At 41.9% G+C, this 23,404-nt stretch overlaps 1 protein-coding gene across 2 annotated transcripts in view; it reads right to left on the reverse strand.

The window, feature by feature from the left end:
* The window catches only part of KANK1 (KN motif and ankyrin repeat domains 1), a 266,017-nt gene that overhangs the window by 23,010 nt on the left and 219,603 nt on the right, over nt 1-23,404 (reverse strand). For both annotated transcript variants that reach the window (XM_069086846.1, XM_069086838.1), the window contains exon 4: nt 13,193-15,868. In XM_069086846.1, the coding sequence (XP_068942947.1) occupies nt 13,193-15,868 (2,676 nt within the window). The remainder of the gene's footprint in view (nt 1-13,192; nt 15,869-23,404) is intronic.

The following is a 23,404-nucleotide window of genomic DNA, read 5'->3' on the forward strand; positions in this document are numbered from 1 at the left end:
TATGACTGAACAACAACAGAACTCTATAGTGCTTTGAGGTTTGTAACGCCCTCTAGAATTTAGCTTTTACTTTACCTATTTACCCATGATTTCACTGCCCAAAGCTGCCTGTCTAGTCAAGCTGTTCTCTCATCCCCCTTCCTTCCCCCCACATATCTAGAGCCAAATGTTTAATTGGCTCTGCAAAAAAAATAAATAAATACAAATCTGTATTTGGTTAAAAAACAAAACGCTAAAAATAGGAACAATATTTTAAAACATCGCCAACAATGCTACATTTCCACTGGTTCTCCTTTCCCTAAACAATCAGAATACTGGTCTACACCACAAACAGAGTGGAAACTGGCTTGCATTTTCTCTTAATTGCTTTTTGGCTTCCCAATCGGGCTGTAAACAGCTTATGCCTTGGTTCTTTTCAGTGGCCAGCAGTGCCGTCAACACTCCGTTATTGCCTGAATTCAACGTAAAGGCACTTTTGCATGTAAACTCTGGGAATTTTGTTGAGATGATTTATGACAAAAGAGAGAAAGGGACTGAATTAGTTGTCCTACGTTAGCGGATCACACATACAAAGTTGGGAGGGGCTTTAAGCACCATTCAGGAAAGACCACTGGATTCAGTCAGAAGGCATGAGTTTGGATTCCAGCTCTGCAACTTTCTAACATTACGGCTTATACCTAGGGGTGAGCTAGTAGATATTTAACAACTGTCTTTTCCATGGGGAAAGGAGGGGGTTGGGCTCTGGACACTTTTAAGTTTAATCTGCATTACTAACATTTTCACCATCACTTTCTTAAGTTATAGAAAAGCAACAAAGCAATAAATCCAGCCGTGATTATATAGTACCGTGTTTCCCCGATAAGAAGACCTATCCCGAAAATAAGCCCTCCCCTTACTGTGTAAGATTCCTCTAAAATAAGCCCTCCCCCGAAAATAAGCCCTATTGAGATTGCTACTGTAGTGAAGGTGATCCCCTGCGCTACATGCTACATTACGGTACCCTCTGTATGCACTGTCCCCCCCCGAAACGCACGCCACGCTCCGAGCTGCATCCAATCAGAGCTGCAGCAGTGAGCGCGTCATCCTGTTCTTCCCCAGTGATTTGCTTATTGAATAAAGGTACATTTTTTTGTTCACATTTACCTGTTTATTAAAATTGCCGTCAATGTTCATTAAAATAAGCCCTCCCCTGAAAATAAGCCCTCTGGTGTTTTTCTGTCCAAAAAAATTAATAAGACAGTGTCTTATTATCGGGGAAACACAGTATTTGCCAATTTCTGAGGTATAAATGCTCACCCTGAAAATTTAACAACCAGCTCTCTCCTGAGTCTGAGCAGGTGCCAATACATCCCTGCTTGTGGTGGTGTTCAGTCATTTCTGTCAAGTGCCCATTTGGGGTTTTCTTACTAAAGATACTGGAGTAGCTCGCCATTTTCTTCTCCAGCTCATTTTATGAATAAGGAAATTGAGGCAAACAGGGTTAAGTGACTTGCCTAGGGTCACACAGCAAGTAAGTGTCTGAGGCCAGATTTGAACTCAGGCTTATACAGAACACTTTAAACCTCTGGGTTTCAGTTTTCTCATCTGTAAGAGGGTTGGGCTAGATGACCTTAAGGTCATGTCCCAGGAGCAAACAATTATGTGATCTTGGTCCAACTCCCTATTTTTAGAAAGAAACTGATGTCCAGAGAGTTTGCATTATTTTTCCAAAGTCACACAGGTAAAGAGGGAGGAAAATAAGCATTTATATAGCACCTGCTACATTCCAGGCATTGTACAAACATTATTTCATTTGATCCTTGAAACAACCCTACAAGTCACTTGCTATTATTATACTCATTTTACAGCTGAGAAAACTAAGTTAAGTGACTTGCGCAGGGTCACACAACTGGTTCAGTTTTTGAGGCTGGATTCGAACAAAGGACTTTCTGACTCATCATTCTATATCACCATGGTACGCATCAGAAGTAGAATCCAGATCTTCTAAAGCCAGAGCCAGTGAGCTTTTCACTGTCCAACACTGCTTTCCATGTGGACAGGAAATTTTTTTTAATAGTTTATTATTCTAGCTCAAGTCAAAGGTAACTTATCTCTATTACTATCAAATACCTTTCAGAGTGTATTTACATTCTGTCTGACCTTGAATAGATCAAACAGTTCTCTGAACACGAACAGGCCCCATTTGTATTTGGAAGGCAAGCAAGCCATGGAAACTTCTCAGATATAAACGTCCTACTAGATAGAGCCATGCTCTTACACAATTTCATGCAAAGTTTCTATTCCACCAATAGAAATAGAAGGTTCCAAAAGACAAATGTGGTGTAAATGTTATGGTTAAACTTCCTAATGATGACAAGTTATCCCAAAATGGAACTTTTTGCTTTAGGAGGTCACAGGATTAAAAATTTCAAGCAGGAAGGAGCTTCAGAGGTCATCTACTCCAGGCCTGGAGAGGCTATGATCTGTCCAAAGTCACTTAAGTAGTTAGTGGCAGAAGTTAGATGCGGATGAAGATCCAGCATTTTTTTTCCAGGCTACCACACTGAGTTCCAGTGAGTTCCCTCCCACTAGAGTTCTTTCAACAAAAGCTGCCTGGGGCGGCTAGGTGGCACAGTGAATAGAGCACTGGCCCTGGAGTCAGGAGGACCTGAGTTCAAATCTGGCCTCAGACACTTAACACAAAAACTAGCCATGTGACCTTGGGCAGTTCACTTAACCCCAAATGCCTTTCAAAAAGCAAAAACAAAAAAACAAAAAACCAAACCAAAAGAAAACAAAACACAAAAGCTGTGTGACCAGTTCAGGTATGAGCTTGATTAGATTGCTTTCAAGGTCTCTTCCAACTCTGAGATTCTGTGAGTTATGCAAAGCAGCTAGAAGGGCCCTTAGATAGCAATTAGTTCAACTCTTATTTTATAGAAAGAGACACTAATGCCCAGATGGATTCAGTAATTTACCTGAGGTCAGAAAAGGGAATGGAGCCAGGATTTTCAGCATTTAGCACAGAACCTGGCACACAGTAGGTGCTTTACTTTTACTGACTATTTTGAGACCAGATGCAGTCTTTTTCCTATAGCCAGGCAAAGCAAAACTGAATTCTTAAAGTAGTCAAGTAAACAAACCAATGTAAAACAAATGTGACTATTTAAATCAGAATTCAAAGCTCCCTTATAGCTCCAACACATTTTTAAAAATCTCTAGTGTTTTCTTTGTTGTTGTTTAATTGTTTTCAGATGTGTTGGGCTCTTGGTGACCCTTTTTGGAGGTTTAGCAAAGATACTGGAGTGGTCTGACATTTCCTTCTCCAGCTCATTTTACAGATGAAGAAACAGAGGCAAACAGGATTAAATGACTTGCCCAGGGTCACACAGCTAACAAAAGTGTGAGGCTGGACTCCAGGCCCAGTGCTCTATGCACAGAACCACCAAGCTGCCCCAAATGCATAATGGTGCCTGGGAAGGGAAGGGGATTCACAATTAACACTTTCCTGCTGGGATTCAGTTTCCCCTTTGGTAAAAGGAGAGGAGACCATTAAGATCCATTAAATGCTTATGCTTAACTAGTTAGGAGGAGCTGCTACTTTCCTTAACATTCCTGGATAACAGAGTACAAAAAACTCATTAATACTTGCAAAAGCTGTGGGGGTGGAGGTACAAGTGGGGTGTGTGGAGCTTCCCCTTCTTTAAAATGAGGGGATTTGAGCAGATTCTCACTTTTATGGTTCCTTCCAGTTCAAGATCTGAGATCCTAGGACCTTCCTTTTTAATACTTAAAAGATCCCTGATTTCACTGATGATGTTTGCCCTACATAGCTTGAGCTTCCTGCTTTAGCTGGTAGGTCTGTCAACTTCTGTGGCCAAAAGAAGAATTATCACCTGCCGGTTAAGCTTCTGGGCATTAGGCTCTTCCACATTTATCAAGGTGGGTCCTTGGACCCAGAATCGATTGTTATTTAGCAGCTTCAGTCAGGTACCCATTGGGGGTGTTCTTGGCAAACTGGGGTGGTTTTGCCGTTTCTTTTTCCAGCTCATTTTACAGATGAGGAAACTGAGGGAAACAAGGTAAAAAGTCACACACATAGTAAATGTCTGAAGCCAAATTTGAACTTGGTGAGATGAGTCTTCCTGACTCCGGGCCAAGTGCCTGGACCACTGCACCGCCTAGCTGCCCAAGTCAAAGCTTCTCTAAGTTTGACAAAAGCTGTCCAAATGTGTTCTCCATTGCCTTTGAGAACTGAGGGTCACCTCTATGCCCTAATGAGAGCTCAACTGAAGATTTTGATAAAAGTTTCAGATCTCACTTCCTAAAGATAAACCCTCCTTAATATTGTGTTCATTTTAATTCTACAATACATTCAGCAGCTGTTATATAGTTAGTAACCAGATTATGCATCATGATATAATAAAATTTGAAATATTAAGCATAATCTAGCATTTAGAAAATGTTAGAGAATCACAGACTAATGAAGCAGGAAGAGACCTTGGGAAATGATCTCTTCCAGCTCCATTTAATTCAGAATGTGTATCAGTTACTGGTTGACATTAGCCCATCTCTTCCATGTTACAAATGAAATTTTCAAAGAACAATCGTATTCTGTGTTGACTTATTCCCAAACAGCTCGACACACCAATCCATATTTCTGTATTTTAACTGTGCATACCTTCTGAAAACGCTGATGTGAAAGCAACACGGATGTATTAATTAGCCATGTTACGAAACCAAATTTCAATTCAGTACTAACTTCCACTAACACCTTATGTGCTGGTCTTTGGCACTACCTATGACTGGTTTGCTACAGTGATGCTGTAATTCCAAGCATTCGCTTGGGAATTCTGGCCAAACTAAGGTCCAAAGGCAAAGAACTGATTTGATGTTGAGCATAATGGCACTGGCCAGGACATCAGGTCATTTGCCTCATGCCAGATGTGGGGTTTTTTTTTTTTTTAAATCAGTAGGAGGTAGGAGAAATTGTTGAACTTATACCCTTTCTACATATTTTAATCATTCTGGAAGTAGAAAGTCAATATTCTTCCTGTTATACAATCTATAGCATGACCACCATGTATTCTTCCAGAATTTCTCCTAAGAATACTCTCTTGAAAATCAGTGTATGTACCAAAATGACCAGTCAAGGTGAAGGGTTGAAACCCACCTTTCTGCTTAAACATTCAGACCCTAAATAAAGTGCCTAGCACTTTCAGGGTCATTTGTATTTCATGAAGACATGCCTGGAATTGTCACAAATATAAGGAAGGGCAGATATTTAACTAGAAGCAAACTAAAAAAAAAAGAGACCCAGATTGGATTAAAAATCAGATTCTCCCTCATCACTGCCCCACCCACCTTAATTACATACCCTCCCAAAACTTGACCCAGAAAACCCACTTAAATACTGGATTAGCCAAAGGTGGGGTGTCAAGCCCATGAACTTCTACATCTTTGCTGATCCAAGCCGAAGGCTCACCTCTGAAGCTTTCTGTGGGGACACTAGCCCACAACAGGCCTTTTCCCTTCTACTTAACACGACAGGCTCGCTACTTCTAGCACAGTGCTTCACAAAGAGGCATATGCCGAATAAAGAACTATAGATATGATAGCGCAATAGCAAACTGATGGTAGAGATTCTGCAGCACCCCCTTCCCTTGCCCCAAGATTTGTAACTGCCAGGAAGATTCCTCTTCCTCAGCTAAAAACTGGTCTCGGACACTTACTAGCCGTGTGACCCTAGGTAAGTCACTTAATCTGTTTGACTCAGTTTCCTCATCTGTAAAATGAGCTGGAGAAGGGAACAGTAGTATTTTTGCCAAGAAAACAACAAATGGGATCACCGAGTCAGACATGACTGTAAATGACTGAACAACAACAAAAGATATATATATATATATATTCTGTCACTTCTTTTTGTATCCCCAGCAACCCATAGTCCTGGTATATACCAAAGGCAGTTAATAAATGCATGCTGGCAGATTGCACTTGTAATCTCCCAAAAGTTTAAGTGAGTTTTCATTTCCTGAGTCCCACCACAAGCAGCTTTAAAAGATCAGCTTAAGCAATATTAAATAAACAGATTCACCAAAGTTCTTAAAGGTTAGAATCCTGTGAGGTTCTTCCCCTCCAAAGAAAGCAGGGCCTTTCTGCTGATACACTCTTACTTAAAATTCAAGGCGTAAGTATTAGATAATAATAAGAAATTGTAGGAATTTTCGTGACCACACTAAAAACTGCTGATAGGAGTAGAAAAGGTTTCTCCTCTAATAATGAGGCTGACAAATTTCACACGGGTATCTCTTTTGTGGCCAGACAGCACAGTGGACAAAGTACGCCGGACTGGCCTTAATTACTTGCCTTCTCAATGGGCAGAGTGTAAGGTAGAGGGAAGCAGAGAATTTGAACTCAAAAAAAGCAAAAACATGGAAAAAACTGATAAATGAAAGAGTATTGGACTTGGAGTCAGGAGTCCCAAGTTTGCCTCCCACCTCTGATGCTCACTGGCTTTGTGAAACAAGCCCTCTCTCTCTGGGTTGCTGTGAAGATCAAATGAGAAAACACAGCTATCCCTTCCACATCTCAACTTTCCTCATTGCAGCTTTGATACATCATCATGGGTTTGGCATAAGAAATTAAATGGGAATTTGGGGGGAGTTTTGCAGAAGCCATAGATGACACTCAAAAACCAGCAGATAACACAGAAAAAGTTTAGAAACTCAGAAATGCATAAAATACGTGTTATGGTATTGTGTAATATCAACATATTTTGTCTTTTAATATCATCATAATTCAGACTTCTTCTCTGGTACAAAGGGAAGGTCAAAAAATGTTATGTGGATTTTCTCGATCAGGGGGCGCTGCGCTTATAACCCCTGTGATGTGGAAGGGATAACTCTATATAAAAGGGCCTTGCAAATATCATAAACGGCTATTATGGTCGCCTCCATTGTAGGTCCAATGTTGAATTTTCTCCTAAGTTTTAATTTCAGAAACAGCCTTACTATTTACTTCTTGTGGCCTTTGCAGTCAATCAATAAGCAGTTATTAATCACCTACTAGGTCACTGTCCTCAGGGAGCTTATGTTCTATGGAATGTCAAAACCATCCACTCTAATCTTAGAATGTAACTGAAATTCTGTGAGGGGGAAAATGCATACCATGACAATGAACAGATGCATTCTCTGGGCTGGGGGAAGGGGTGCGGGAACGTGTCACTTAGAAACAAATGTCAATTTATATAAATGATCCAGCTTTGGCTCAATGCCCATGCCTGCCAAGTGGGTTTTGCAATTATGTAAACTGCTTATAATTCACATACTTAATAACAAAATGAAGATAAGGATGACTATAAATAGACAAGCTGTCCTTGTGAGGGATGAATTTTTAGTTATGGTTGGCAGCCTATCCAAGCCCAGTTCAGCTGTTATTTACCATTTGATTTACATTTGCTCTGAGACAGCACGACAGCTATTATTTTTAGAACATCTGTAACGGCAGTGAGCATGTCTAGACTCTCCCCTCTCTTTTTCAAAAGGAAAACAAAACAAAAACCACCACGACCTCTCCAACCAAACCCAGTGCCAATTATATGAAGAAGAAAAGCGCCAACCATCCCTCCAAAGGGTTCTGAGAGAACAGCTGATGGAGAGCGTTTGGTGATACCAAAGGGGGACCAAACCACCAAATCTTGGCTGTATCACAGGCACTAGAGAAGTCTCATGTTCTAGAGGAATTGTGGGAAAGAGCTCCCCCTCATTTTTGCCCAATAAAATGCAGGGCACCAGAAGACAGTGGATCATTCCACAACACGAAAAGGAAAGAGAAGGGGAACAAGCATGTATTTATTTGTTTGTTTGTTTGTTTGTTTGCCTTTTTTGGAGGGGAAAAGGCAGGGGAATTGGGGTTAAGTGATTCACCTAAGATCACTCAGCTAGTAAGTGTTGTGTCTGAGGCTACATTTGAACTCAGGTCCTCCTCATTCCAGGGCCAGTGCTCTATTCACTGTGCCACCTAGCTGCCCCTGAATAAGCATTTGCAAATATCTCAGTTGATGATGGATGAGAACACAATAGCTTAGCAAGAAACATTTCAAATTTGTTGGCTAAATTCACGATAAAGTTTCATTGGGATAATAGATCTAGATGTGGAAGGGACCCCAGAGGTCGTTCAATTCAAGACCCTTGTTCTACAGATAAGAAAAATGAAGCATACAGAGGTTTACCCAAGGGGAGGCAGGTAGTAAAGGTCTGCGGGCAGATTTGAACCCAGATCCTCCGACTCCAGAGCCAATTTTCTTTCCACTATACCATGGTGGGCTCTGGAGTAATCCCTTTTTAGTTTGGTAAACCCTGTGACAAAAGTCCCTCCAAAACATAAGCCCAGTGTCAGGCATATAGTTGGTTATTTAAAAAATACTTGCTGGTTGGTTATTCAGTGGAGTTGGTTATATTATAGATTGAATCTTATCACTTAGAAACATAACATATAGCAAAACCTGATAATCCACTCTGTTGTAATGAATCTCTCCTTGGGGTGGTCCTGGACCTACAGAGCCATGTGGAAGGCCCATACCCAGAGCATCTCCACTGTGGCCAAGTTCTACTGCCACTGGAATAGGCTTTGAGAACCTAGGCTCACATTTACTTTGTCTTTTAAAAGTTTGCCAAGCGCTTTACTATGGTGGGGTAAGTACTATCTTGGAGAAGAGGAAACTTCGAAGAATTGTGTATAGTCACACAATCAGCAGTATCGGATTTGGGAACCCAGGTATTTCCTGAATCCAAGTCTTATACTGCCAAGAAGCAGATGCAGCAGTGGACAGAGCCCCTGACCTGGTGTCAGAAGACCTCAGACACTTAAGGTTCTCTCAGCCTTATTTTCTCATCTGCAAAATGGTGATAATACTAGCGCCTACCTTCCAGAGTTGTTGTGAGGATAAAATGCATTAACATATGTCAAGTGGGGTGTTAAGTAGTGCAGGGGATAGAGTGCTGGGTCTGGAATCAGGAAGACCCGAGTTCAAATCAAGCTTCAGACACTAACTAGCTGTGTGATCCTAGGCAAGTCACTTAACCCTTTTTGCCTTAGTTTCCTTATCTGTAAAATGAGCTGGAGAAGGGAAAGGTCCATCCCAGTATCTTTGCTAAGAAAGCCCCCAAATGGGGTCACGAAGTGTCAGACATGAATGAAAATTAAACAAACAACAACATGTAAAGTCTTTGCAAACCTTAAGAGACATGACCTCGGGGTAACAGAATTCAGCTGGCCTATAAGGTGTACACCATCTTTTGCACATTATGCCCAATGTACCCTGCCCGTGAACTGGGATTCAAATCACATTTGGGACTGGAAAAGTCTTTAGGTCTCACTCTAACTCCCTTATTTAAATTAAAAAAAATTATTATCATGAACTTGGGAAATATCACCAAACATGACCATTTCTCCATCCATAATCCCTGTTATGAATAGCTGGTTGTTTTTGCAGATGAGGAAACTGAAGGCAGAGGTGACGGGTTTTTGCCTGTAGTCAAATGAGTAGTAAGCCTCAGAGCAGGGATCTGAATCTGCCCTCTGGACTCAAGTCCATGGCTCTGTGACTAAGCTGTCTCTGTGAAACCCAATGTATTTCTCTACAGCATGCTACACTGGCCTTTCAGGAGTTTATTAGATTTGGGTCATATTCTTAGGTTTTCCACTGAGTCTATCTAATTGAACAAAATCTTACCCCTTTTGCCTTGAGAATTCTCCTCTGTACCAGGAAAATCTCTTGCTAAAACTGTGGTGTGTGATGACATAATATGCTCATAATGACTAATGAAAATGTTATTATAATAATATGAAGCTTCATATAAGCAAAATAACTTCTGTGTGATTTGTTTGGTTATTTTCCGATACTTGCTGAAATGTCCAAAATACTGACCTTGAATAAATAAATTATTTGTATTTATTCATGCCGGAGCAAAAGCTATCCAGGGATTACATGAAAAACCAAACACACTGCTATGATTTCAACAGATCCATTTTTTGAACAGGGGTGATCTATTTGGCATTTGACCAAGCTTCATTTTTTTCCCCATTCTTTGCTCTTGGTAATCTGTCTGCTTGTAATTTGCAAACTGTGTTAACCATTTACCAGATAATGAAAACATTAAACACAACAACGAGTTTGTCATTTTAATCTCAACTATTAAACACTGAAAATGGGTCAGGAAGAGGAGGGAGGAGGGCAATCCCACAGTACTACCCCAAACTCCCCATCCTTGCTGAAATGTCATGGTGAAGGCACCTTGTGATAATATGATTATAAACACAAATGTGACTATAGATATGGATTAGGCAAAGTTGTTCCTGGGTGCCTTAGAGGGACAATGCATGTTAAGTTCTAGAGATGCTACTAATTTTTGGCATAGGAATACTGTTTCATAAAAGTGGATGTTTTAATGGCACCAGACACAATTTTTTTTTAACGATTAGTGAGGTGTACGTGTTTATAGGAGTGTGAAGAGTCAGTATAATTGGAAATGGTCAAAATGATGTGTACTGTGCCCAGACAGACATTACTCTCTGTTCTCAGTTATTGACTTTATAGACCAGTCATTACGATGTTACACCTCAATATTTTTGGCAAGAATGTGAAACAGAAAGCTCAGTTAGGAAAAGTCTTTATTAATAGATGATGTTCTACTGCACCTGTGTCTAGAGATATTTAAAGATTTTATTTTGGACTTAGGATCTGACATCATGTTTTTAATGCCCTCCCTCCCCCAGTTTCCCCTTTTAAGTGCTTACCCACCCTTTAAAGCCCAAATCAAATGGGCTTTGAAAGGGGAAGCCCACTTCCTCCAAGAAGTCTTCCCTAATTCCCCAGATTGGCAATGGCTTTACTCTTTGGACCCTTTATAACACTTTCTTTTGTTATTTTCTCAAATACATTTAGAGTGTAATATATTGTGTCAATCCAATTTTCTGTAAGCTCCATAAGGGCAAGGACTGTGTCCTAAGTAAACTTTTTATCTCCCTAAGCACCTACACTCCTAATGCGCTGTATACAGCCGGTACTTCATAAATATTTGTATCTGTCAAGAATAAGGTAGAAATAAACAGGTTCACAATTATTTGGATTTTTGTTGAACGGCCTTGAATATGTTTTCCTATCTCCAGCTTCATGGACTTTCCTGCACACTTCATCATTCATTAGTCAAAGAAAGAGAAAAAGTTGAGTCATTCATTGTCTGGAGTGGTGGGTTTTTTTGGAGAACAGCAGTAGTTGTTTTTAAATTGTGATAAACAATATCTTGCTACGCGGCTGTGTAAAATGACTGAAACTTGATCTGGGCCCAGGTTTTCTTAGGGTATCCTTGCTAAACCATAAACAAGCCAAAAGTTTAATCCAACTTAACCAGCTGCCTTTTCAGAGGAACTTAAAACTCCTACACACACATATATCACAGGGTCATGGATCTAAGACCCAGGAGATATCTAGTCTAAATCCTTGCCTTTTATACGTGAGGAACCTGGGACCCACTGAGGTTAAGTGACTTGCCCAATGTCACAGAGGTAGGAAGCTGAAGAGCTGGCATTTAAACTTGGATATTATGGTTTAACGTTCTTATGTTTCCAAATCTTAAGCCATGGCTTATTTAGAGAAAGAGGCAATGTCATAAAATACAAGGAGTGCTGAACTTGGAGGGAAATGACCTCGATTTGATTCCCATCTCCTTTATTTAATATCTGTTTGACCTTATAAGCTGGTCCCTTCATATCTCTCAGCCTTAATTTCCTCATTTGCAACATATGGGTAGCAATAATACTTGCAAGGCAATTAGGAGGCACAGTGGATAGAATGCTTGGCATTAGAGTCAGAGAAAGGAGTCTTCCTGACTTCAAATCCAGCCTTAGATACTTATTAGCTGTGTGACCCTGGGTAAGTCACTTAATCTGGTTTGCCTCAGTCTCCTCATCTGTAAAATGAGCAGGAGAAGGAAATGGGAAACCATTCCAGTAAACCATCTTCTGCCAAGAAAACCCCAAATGGGATTGGGAAGAGTTGGACACAACTGAAAGAATGATAATACTTGTAATGCCGACTTCACTAGATTATTGAGAGGGTGGTAGGGGGAATCGGAAAACCTGAAAGCCTGTGGGAAAATGCGAATTATTATTGTAAATACATGAAAATATGTTTGGTGACATTTATTTTCCATGGGCTACAAACATCACTGGAAGCATCTGTATTATTTTCTCCCGCAGTATTCAGTTTGATTGGACAGTAGGATTTCATTCTACTCCCCCAAACCTGCATATACATTTAAAATCAACAGAAAGAAATGCCATGTAATGGGCTGCCAAGTCAGTAATTGCCACTTTTAGAAAAACTGGTGGAAGTTTCTCTTCCACCAGTCATAACAAGGGAAATGATCATTCCACTGTCTTGCTTACTGGAAAATGCATAACTTGGTCATGAAATCTTGCAATGGAACTAGAGACATTATTTAACATTAGTTTAAAGAAAAACAGGTGCTAACAGGATTTTCTGTAGGAAAGGGAGAAAAACATAAAATTTGTTGTGAAATTTGAATGATATAAAGAACTTTACCATGTCTGAAAGTTCTTAGAGGATTATTTACCGCCTGTCAATTTTTTTGGGGGGGTGCTGTGTAGCAGCGGACAGGGTAGATAGAAACCTTTGATTTTACTAGGGAATTCTCAGTGAAAAAGCTCCTTTTACATTGGCATAAATTAGCAACTGTTAAGCAACTTATATATAATCTTGGAGAGCTATGTAGGACACTAGGAGTTGTGACTTGCCCAGGGTCTATATGTATCATGGAGGTGACTTGAACCCAGGCCTTTATGGCACCACTTGCCTCCCTCCCCTTTCACCGACACTAATCTTCAATTAAATGGAATTCTAACATACTGTCAATTATGGGCCCAAATGGAAAGGAATTTGTTCATGTGTTCCTTCATAAAACAGAAATCATGTAAACCAAGTGGGAAGGCCAGACTATGTCATCTTCAGCCCCATGACCCATGAAGAACTCCTGGGCTAATGCGGGCATGTGCACACGCGCACACGTGCGCGCGTGCACACACACACACACACACACACACACACACAAGACTCAAACAATCCAAAGAATGACTCAGAAAGACCTCTTTGCTGCCTTTCCCCAATTCCAAGCCCATCCCGAACACATCCTACCTGCCATTTTGTCCAGGTTCTGTCTCTGGAAGTCTATGTTCCTTAGTTCTTCCGTACTGGTGTATTTCATGACAGAGTTGATGGATGACAGCGTGCTGATGAGTTGTGAGTTAAGTGAGCCAATCTGAGAATGAGGCTCCCCAAAAGCCTCTGCCAGTTCACTATAGTTTTCAGCCAACAGAGTCTGTTGCTCTGCCAAGAGCTTCTGGACAAGTTCGATGTAGTGATCTAAGCCAGTCATTATTTCAGAAGGAGCCTGGTTTGGGGAGCCTTCCACCAATTCACTCACAGGCTCATCTCCAACACCTACGCTCCTTCTGCTGGCTGCCGACCCCACAGTCAACTGTGGGGGTCCGCAGGCCATATTCCTCAATTTAAGACCCACCAGGTAGTTCTCATTAATATTTATTTGTCCCACTCCCGAATCTTTGGTCTTCACAGCAGAAGGCTTGTCAAACCCAGAATCGCTGGAAAGCAAAGTCCCAACCCCGATGGAGCGAGTCTTGGTGGAAGCGTTGACATCCTTGACCCTGCCCTCCCCGACCGCCACAGTCCGCACGTCCACAGTCCTAGTATTAGTCTGTTTGTCCAAAGTGCTTAGGAAAGTGTTAGTGCCGGAGTCCACCAGAGACGCGACCTCCGTGTTGGTGAACTGGTTCACCTGTTCCAGTTCTGTAGCGGTGTGCTGGTTCATGGTCTGAGGCACCGCCATGACAGAAGAGTCCACCAGGAACACAGACTCCGTATTCACGCTCCGGGAATCATACTCCTTTGGAGAGCAAACAGTCACATTGACAGAACAGTCTCCACAGCCCACCGACCGCACCTCTTTGACACCCAGCTGCGCCTTGCAAGGGGTCCGATCACCCAAAGACTCCTCAGTGTTACTGCCTGCTACGCAAACGCTGGTTTCCACACCCACACTCTTGTCACGCATCTCCACGGTCCTTCCAACACACTGGTCACGAGTTTCCACGTGCTCCTTCACAATCCACCAATCCATGGGCAGCTCGGGCCCAACAATCTTATCCTCCCAATCGGGCTTGCAGGAGACGCCTACGCTACACGTGGGCAGCTGAGTACCCACACAAGCATCCGCCACGTCCACGTGACTGCCCACCATTTGGTCTCTTGTCTGCACCACAGCCTCCACCATCCTGCTGAGGACGAGCGGCTGGACCATGGAGGCTTTGTCGACTTTCTTCCTGGACCCAGCCGCCTGTAACTCTTGCTTTAACTTGGTCATCTCGCGGTCGTGGGTAGTCTCCTTGAGCTGAACCTCAAGCCGGTAGATTTTCTCTTTCAGAGCCTCTATGGTCTGCTGCTGCAGCTCTATTTCCTTATCGGCTTCAGTGGTGACACCGAGCATGGCTTCTGTTACCCCAACGGCAGAGTCCCTGGTCTCTGTCTCCGTCCCCACAGCAGCATCCCTGCACGGCCTGGAGGACCTGTGATACAGGACAACATCGTCCATGCGGCTGTCAGCACCCACGGCCACGGACCTGTGCTCCTTGGAGGGACACTCCCCATTCTCTCTTACCTCTGGGGGCGTCTCGTAGCTACTGTCCTGGATCTTCTTCTCCAACGCCTGCATCTCCGCGGTGAGCTGCCGAAACTCCTTTATCCTCTGGGTGCTCTGCTGCACGCTCTCCATTCCCTCCTCTTCACAGTCTATGTACAGCTCTCCTCCGCCTCCCCTCCTGACCCTCGAGAGCTGCTGCAGCTGGGAGGCGTTTCCAGCGCTGTAGGACCTCTGCCTCATGCCACAGGCATCGTTCTGGGAGGGCGGCCTCTGGCTCTTCAGCTGGGAGACCAGCTGCCTCTTCTCCTCCTGCAGGACTGAGATTTTGACCTGCAGCACCGGAATGGTCCTCACCTGCTCTTCTAGCTCCTTCAGGCGCTTCAGGGCAATCGCCATTTGCTCTCTGATGTGCTGCAGGTGCAACGGGCTTACGTTGGTCACAGGAGTGGAAATCCCAGAGCTTATCGGGCTGTGCCGGAGAGAGCTACCCATAGAAGAGGCAGTTGCACCTGTGGTGTAAATACTGTATTCCCCATTGCCCTGGTACCCATTCTGAAGCTGATGGGCTGCGGGATTGTGATTCCCAGATCCCATAAAGGAGGGGAGTGAGCCTGTGGAGCCCAGACCACCAAAACTGGCCAGCCTGGGTCTCCGAAACTCTCCCGGGGTTGCCTGCATGATGACCTTCTCCTGTTCCAGTCTTCTCCGAGTCTCCATCAGAGTTTTGGTGACATGAAGGTTATGCCTAGGGAGCTGGGGCGAGGGAGGTGGCAGCTGTCTATTTTCTGGGATGGCGAGGAACGTGGGAGAGACCTCAGAAGGGGCAGGCTGCCTGGTGGCTACTGAGGCTGTTACTTGGCTCCTGGCTGTGAGGAAGGAGGGGCAGTGCTTGTTATCATCACTATTACTAGAGGAGAGTGATTCAGCAGAGGCCCATACACCTAGCTGGCCATGGGTATCCTTGGTTCCTGTGTATAGGGGCACTGGCTTTCGCCTCTTCTGGATGTTAAGTTTCTTGATGGTGTTCCCCTTCTGTATGTCATCTACATACTTCAGGAAATCTAAGTCCAGCTGATAACCATAGGGGGTCTCCACAAAATAAGGATCTCTCTGCTCTTTGTCACTGTCTCCATTTAGCACACTCTCTGATTTTCCTGCAAGAGAGAGAGAAAAGAGTTTTCATTTCTATGTATTTATTGCAATGGTAATGATAATAGTGTACAATTTATAATAGTGTATGTGCAAAAACTAAAGCTTCAAAGTTTTTCTAAAACGATGGAGTATAATAAAAGAGCCCCCAGATTGGGAGTTAGGATTTAATCAGATTTTACCCTCGGCTCTGCCACCCATCAGACATATGCTTCAATCTCTTCCCCTTCGAAAACAGTGACTAGTGTGATTTCTAAGGCCTATTTCAACTCTAAAAGTCAATGATTCTACAGCCAATGTTTGTCATTCAATAAGCTTTTATTAATTGCCTAGAATCTGCCTGTCATTGTGCTCAGGGCTGTGGATATAAAAACAGGCAAAAGACTGTCCCTTCAAAAAGCTTATGATCTAATGGGGGAAATAAGCATGCAAACAAATGTATATAAAATAAGCTACAGAATAAACAGGAAACAATTAACAGAGAGAATGAAGAGGAACTGGGGAAAACTTCCAATAAAAGATGGGATTTAGTTGAGACTTAAAGGAAGCCCTCTAGGGAGAACATTCTAGGCACAAAGCACAGCCAGAGAAAATGCCCCGAGCCAAGAGATGGAATGTCTTGTCAGTAGAACAGCCAGGAGGCCAGCGTCACTGGGTTGAAGAGTATGTGTCGGGGAATGAAGTGGAAGAAGACTGGGAAGATAGGCGGGGGATAGGTCATGAAGGGCTGTGAACACCAAACAGAGCAGTTTGTATTTGATCCTGGAGTCACTAGGGAGCCACGGGAGTTTATTGAGTAGGGTAGTGTCGTGATCAGACCTGTGCTTTCGCAAAATCACCTTAGTGGCTGAATGGAGGATGGACTGGAGCCCCGGAGGGCCTTGAGGCGTTATAGGTAGGCTATTACAATAGTCTAGGTGTGAGGTGACGCCCTAATGTGGTGGCAATGGCAAAAGGAGAGGAAGTGGCAGAGTTTAGAGATGCTGGAAAGGTGAAGCTGACAGGCCTTGGTAACAGACTGGATATGGAGATTGCAAGGAATCTAGGATGTCCCCTAGCTGGTGAGTCTCTGAAGGGGAAGGTAGGAAGTGGGCAGGCTTTAGGGGGAAAGAGAATGAGTTCTGCCTTGTCTTTCAACACCCCTATTGCGGTGAAGGTGATTAGGACCAGATAATTCTAATTTGTGCTTTTCCAATGTATACTGTGGCACAGATTCAGGAATGATATCTCCAAATCTCTCAATCAATAGTCAGAATTCTAGGCTGCTCTACCCTATGAGATTTCAGAGAGTCTGACTCTGAAGCAGGGCCCAGTTTCCAACTGATTATACCCAGCAATAATCTGCATGGTATAATGGTAAGACTGATGGATTTGCAGTCAAAGGATGTGGGTTCAAATTCTAGTTCTGTCATTCACTACTGTGTGACCTTGGGAAAGTCACTTGTTCCCTTTATGCCTAAATTTCTTCCATTTCCAAAATGAGGGGGTTGGACTAGAATATATTTATGATCCCAATTCCACTCATTAACTGTAAGTTCCTTCATTTCAAGAAGCATCATCTGCTTCCAACTTTTTGGACTAAAGCAATCAATAAAAATGTGGAATATTTCAGTTCCATGGTACATCTGAAGAGATGAAGTCAATGAAAATAATGGCAAAACCATGCGCAGACCACTGAGTCAGCCATATGGCATTTAGTAAAAGCTGTTTCTGACTAAACTGAACCAGGACAAACAGCACACATTTTTTTAAAAAAGAAATTACAGGAACCTCCAAAGTTCAGCCCTACGGATATGGGAACAGTGTATCTGTTCCTGCCAAACATCAATAGGACTTATGTTTGTCTTTTTAAACTATGGACTTTTTCAGGGATGTAAGAAAGGGAGAAGGGGGAGGAGAAGCTCTTTTGGTGCCGTGTATCAGAGAAAATGAAAATCAGCTTTAAAAACTAAAGCCCCCTCCCACCCACACCCCCCAGACCTAGGCCCAATAGATAATAGTCTAAGTTGTTAAAGAAACAATTACAAACCATTAACAATCCTATTTAAAATGCTCCAAATTACCATTAGTAAGAAAAATGCAATTTCCAAACAACCCTGAGATTTCATTTTATATCCAGAGAATTGGCAGAGATGACAAAAACATGGAAATAGTCTATTTTAAAAGGGTTGGGAAAAGACAAGCATACCAGTACATTATCAGTGGAGTTGTAAATTGGTACAACTACTATGGAAAACAATTTAGAATTATCTAAATAAAATGGCTACATATATCCATGTTCTCTCTCTCTCCCCACCCCCTCAGTATTTCTTTTTTTGGTGGTAGCAAAAACCTGGAAACAAAGGAGATGCCCACTGATCAGGAGAATGTCTAAATGGCAAAAATAGGAATGTCACACAATGTTATTGTGTGAAAAGAAAGGGCGATTATAATGAACATAAAGAAGTGTGGAAGGTCTAACAAGAACTGATGCAAAGTGAAGTAAACAGAACCAGCAAAACAATACACACAATCACTAAGACTTCACTAATGTAAGATGGAAAGACAATCAAACGTGAACGTTGTAAAATTGTAAAGAATAGGTTTGGCTCCAAAGAAGAAAAATGAGAAAATACCTCCCTCAACTCTAAAGTATGACAACTCAAAAAGACAAGTTCTGGGGACCCCTTAACAGGGCAGAGGGGAATGGGGTCCCATGCTATAACAACAGATTTTTTTTCCCAAAGTATTTGTGTAATTCTCTTTTTTTTCTTTTAAAAAACAAACATTCTTTGGTATAAAGGATGGCTCTCTTGCAGGGGGAGGGGGGAAGGATACAGAGGGAAATCTAGATGATACAAAGCAAGTTTTATCAATAAAAACATTCATTTAAAAGATACCCATGCTTCCAGAAGTTCCTTTCCACCCATCCATGAATATTTATAGCTGAGACAGGTTTTGCTATTTTGCTTACCTATTACTGTCTCCTAGATTCTTGTTTTTCTTTTTAAATTCTCCTTCCTTCCTTGTTTTATAAGGAAAAAAATAGGAAGAGGCCTTCAAGAGGGAATGAAAGAGTTATACATTCATTTCCTGTGTTTTTTTAATCCCTCTGGCTATTTAGATATTAGTCAGTATCTTCAATCCCAAGCCCCTTTAAAGTGTCCCATTTAAAATTTGACTACAGCGAAATTTCTTTCCTGCTTAGAAATAAAACAGCAAGAGGAGGGAGAATAGAAACAGGGCTCACGCTAATCATAAAAGTGCCCTTTAAAGTATATCTATTTCAATTCCACAAAAACATACTCACTAAAAGTATGCAGTTAGACCCGTTTCCAATGCGGTCTCGAATTCCACAGCCAGAAGAGAAAGTGCAGGCTCGTGTGTCAGGCAGGGGCCAACGGTTCTTCCTCACACCCACGGGACTGCTATGTCATCCAGGCATTCTCAATCAAAGCCTCCCCGGACCCAGCAAAAGTCCTGGGAGCTCAGTCTCTGTCCCAGAGCTCTCGGCCACTGGCTCACCAAGCAACAAGAAAAGGCGGTCTTGGTCTTGTCGCTGGACCACCTCCCTCCTCTTCTCAGCAGTCACCAGAAGCACACTTGACTCAGTGACCTTCGGCCCCTCTCCCTCTCCCGCTGTGCCAGCCTGACTGGTCATACACAAGCTTTCAAGCTACTTGTAGCTCTGCCTCTGAACGCCCTCATCCTTCACCCCATAAGGAAAAGAAGTTCTACATTAGTGGTAACTTAGCCAAGCTGAGCACACGATGTCATAGGCTGAGTTTTCACCAATGAACTCTCTCCCTTGCTCCTCATACTGGCCCAAGGACACTTAGCTGCTCAGCGTTCCCTGTTTTCTTAATGAAAATAGAAAAATGCGATCCTGTGGAGAGAAAGGAGGGAGGGAGAGGGAGGGAGGGAGAGAGAGGAGGAAGGAGGGAGGGAGAGAGCTAGCTACTTTTCTCTGTCCAATTTTCCTCCAATTAAAACAAAGAACAATTTAAACACCTCCAACCTAAAGACTATCCATCTGCTGTAACCGGCAGTGAGTATTTACTCTACCAATCAAAGACAGTTTGTACTCTGCCAGAAACTGGGCAGAAACACAAACCCTCAACTACCTCAGAGGGGTAGAGACACAGTAGAGTTCAGTGTTTTCCACAGCCGCCCAGGAGAGCAGCCTTGCAGTGAGTAGAGGGTACACAGCGGCTAGCTTTACAGCATTACATGAAGTCTGGTTCTCTTAACACTCTGGTGTGTATTTAACAAGTAGTCAATTTTTTTTAGGGCAATTGGGGTTAAGTGACCTGCCCAAGGTCACACAGCTAGTTTTTATGTTAAGTGTCTGAGGCTGGATTTCAACTCAGGTCCTTTTCACTGCAGGGCTGGTGCTCTATTCCCTGCACCACCCAGCCTCCCCCAAGGAGTCATCTTTTAAAATAACCACAATTTTGCTTCTTTGGTACTAAGAGAAAAAATCTAGGAGCTTTTGAAGAGTGGTAGCTTCCTCACCACTCCCCCCCCCCTTTTATTTTGAAAATATATATTTTTTTAAAAAAACAACGTAACCCATTTGACTTTAGGATTTGAGAACCTAAGACAAAACATCATTCTAAACAGCCAACACTTTCCCTGGCAAGTTATTTAAATCTCCTAGGGTTGTTTTTGCCAGGATCATGAGACCCACAGAGGACAGCAATTTAGTGTGAATTAATTTGGAATTTCTAAATCCAAGTTTCAGTAAAGCTCTGACCTACAGTCTAGTAATTAGCAACTAATATTTACACAGAGCTCTAAGGTGTGTATTATCTCCTTTGATCCTTGAAGGTAAGTGCTATAGTCATTATCATCACCCCCATTTTGCAGGTGAGGAAATTAAAACTGAGAGAAGGTAGCTGATTTCTTTCCTAAGTCACATGGCTAATAATGTCTGAGGAGGGATTCAAACCAGAGTCTGCCTGACTCTGAGTGCAAAGCTTTTATCCACACTGTGCTGTCCAGGACACGACTGTGCACAAATACTGTCTGCTCTAAGACCATCTTGACTCTGACAAACGTTGTATTGTCATAGTTTATTCCGCATTGAGGGGACAACTCAGTAGCAAGAAACACTTTAAGTCTTGCCACGAGTACTTAAAATTCAAGTTTCATTTTTCTCCAACTAGAAAACGGGAGATGTGTTATTAAAGATGTAATTTTTATAGGTTCCCCCCTTTTTGGGGCAATCAGGGTTAAGTGACTTGCCCTGGGTCACACAGCTAGGAAATGTCTGAGGTGTAATCTGACCTCATTAGTCTTCCTGATTCCAGGCCTGGGACTATATCTACTGTGGAACCTAGGGGCCCAATTTTTTCTATAATTAAAGTATTTAATATGTAATAAGTATATGTGTATATATTCATATATAATATATAAAGTATTTCAGTGTCATTAGTTTTAAAAAGCAACTTTTATACTCTTGAAGCATAAACCTTTTGTACGTAAGTTTTGAATTATAAATACTCTTTCTTTATAATATCTGGAAGTTTTATCTTCTTAATAAACATGCTTATTTCATGAGAGAAGTGATGTGTCTTCTACACACTTTTTATCTCCCTTTGCATCATAGTACTGGGTACATAACATATGCCATATAATTTTTTACTCAATGACTCAAAGGCAGTACATAACCACACACATTCTGACTTCTTAGACAAAATATTCCTGCAGTGTTACAAAATGGAACTGTTAGTACCATGATACTCACACATATTTGACAGAATATGCCTTGTGACTAACATTCTCAGCTTGGACAGCAAAACAAAAAAAGTATAGTAAAACAAAGTATAAATAGTAAAGGGGCTGAGTTTAGAGGAGGTTGGATATGAAAGAGAATGAAAACTTAGCTAATGGGGGGTACCAGTTAGAACTTTCACCAAAAAACTGACAAAAGAAAAGGCTTTTCTCCATGAATATACTGGTTTTTAAAAAGTATAATGTTGATAATGGTTCTTTTAAGGATAAGTATTAAAATAATAGTAACAACTAAAAAAAAAACTAACAAAACAGGGATTATTGCTTTAGTGGCACTCACTTGCAATAAAAAATTAGAAAACCATAGACTAGCTGGCAGGCTTTTAAATAAAGAACAATGATCGTATACAGACATATATAATATGTATATATACACGTACATGTACATATTAGATATATATGTAATATATACACATGTGTATGTGCATATAGGTATATGTATGTATCTACACACACACAGAGTAGATTGTTCTTGTCTAAGCAGGGAAATTGTTGGGAATTATAAATGAAGTTAAAAAGAAACTATTAGGGGCAGCTAGGTGATGCAGTGAATAGAGTACCAGCCCTGAGGACCTGATTTCAAATCCTGCCTCAGATACTTCACACTTAACTAGCTGTGTGACCTTGGGCAAGTCACTTAACCCAAATTACTCTGCCTTCCCCCCTCAAAAAAAAACAAAAAGAAACTATTACAGTAAATAACCAGAAAGGTACTAAAGCCTTTCAGAGAGACAGTGTTTCTTATGTTCCAAAGGAAACTGTGCTTATGAAAGGCAAAACGATGAAGGGACTTTGTAAAGAAAACCTCCAAGTAAACCTTGTCTTCCTAGTATTTTGAGCCGTTTATAGTCTCTACCTGTTGCTGATTAAGCTTTGGAACCTGGCCAATTTCTATGAAGCCGAGTATCTCATTAGGTATGAACACAATGAAGGAATCAGACCTGGAGAAAGACCTAGTCATGATCTCTCCCCAAATCTACAGACTATATATACCACTGCTTTGCCCGTTGAGCTATTTAAAAGTTGCTGCATCAACCAGGGCCAAATGGTGGGAAAGTAAAAAAGAATATGAGATGAATTAAGAAAGATGTGGGATTAATGTCCTTGAGAAGCTAATGACTCTGATCATTAAAATAATTAAGTTAACAAATCAGCATGTCAGAAGGTTGAGCAGTGGGATGAAGAGTGTGAATGAGCGAGAAAGCCATCTTAAACAGGTTTAACAGGAAGACTTCCCCGAGGAAGGTGTTGGCATTAAACTCTTTGAAAAACGGAGAGTTTCTTGTGTACCCTTGTCTGTTACAGAAACGGTGGCGTGATAAGAAGGTGCGCACTGCAGTCACTGCAAGGTGATGAACAATGCGGTCGTTAACCTTTACACAAATATGGCTTGGTCCTGTCGTCTGGACTTCCAATAACCATGCAGTGTTTTTAAAAGCCGCTCTGGACCGCCCCCACCCATCTGATTAAACAGGCCTACCTTCTAAGCTAACTACTAACCCGGACTTATGCAGTTCTCCAAAACATTTCCTGTAAGGGTAATAATAACATTAAGGAAATAGATTACGATGCCAAAAAATCATAAGAAATTACCGGCTAAAGAGAATACTGTGTCATCAACACGTCTCTGTGCTAAATATTAAAATAATGGGCAGAGAGTTGGCCACCAATTAAAGAAACCACCCACTAGGGTGGGAAGTATGTGTGTGAGTGTTGTGTGTTTATTATGTATGGGTATATGTAATATACGTATGCACACGTGTGGT

This window comes from Petaurus breviceps, unplaced genomic scaffold, assembly GCF_028583685.1.
Source record: "Petaurus breviceps papuanus isolate PSGF00001 unplaced genomic scaffold, PetGlider_PUasm1.0 118, whole genome shotgun sequence".
NCBI lineage: Eukaryota > Metazoa > Chordata > Mammalia > Diprotodontia > Petauridae > Petaurus > Petaurus breviceps.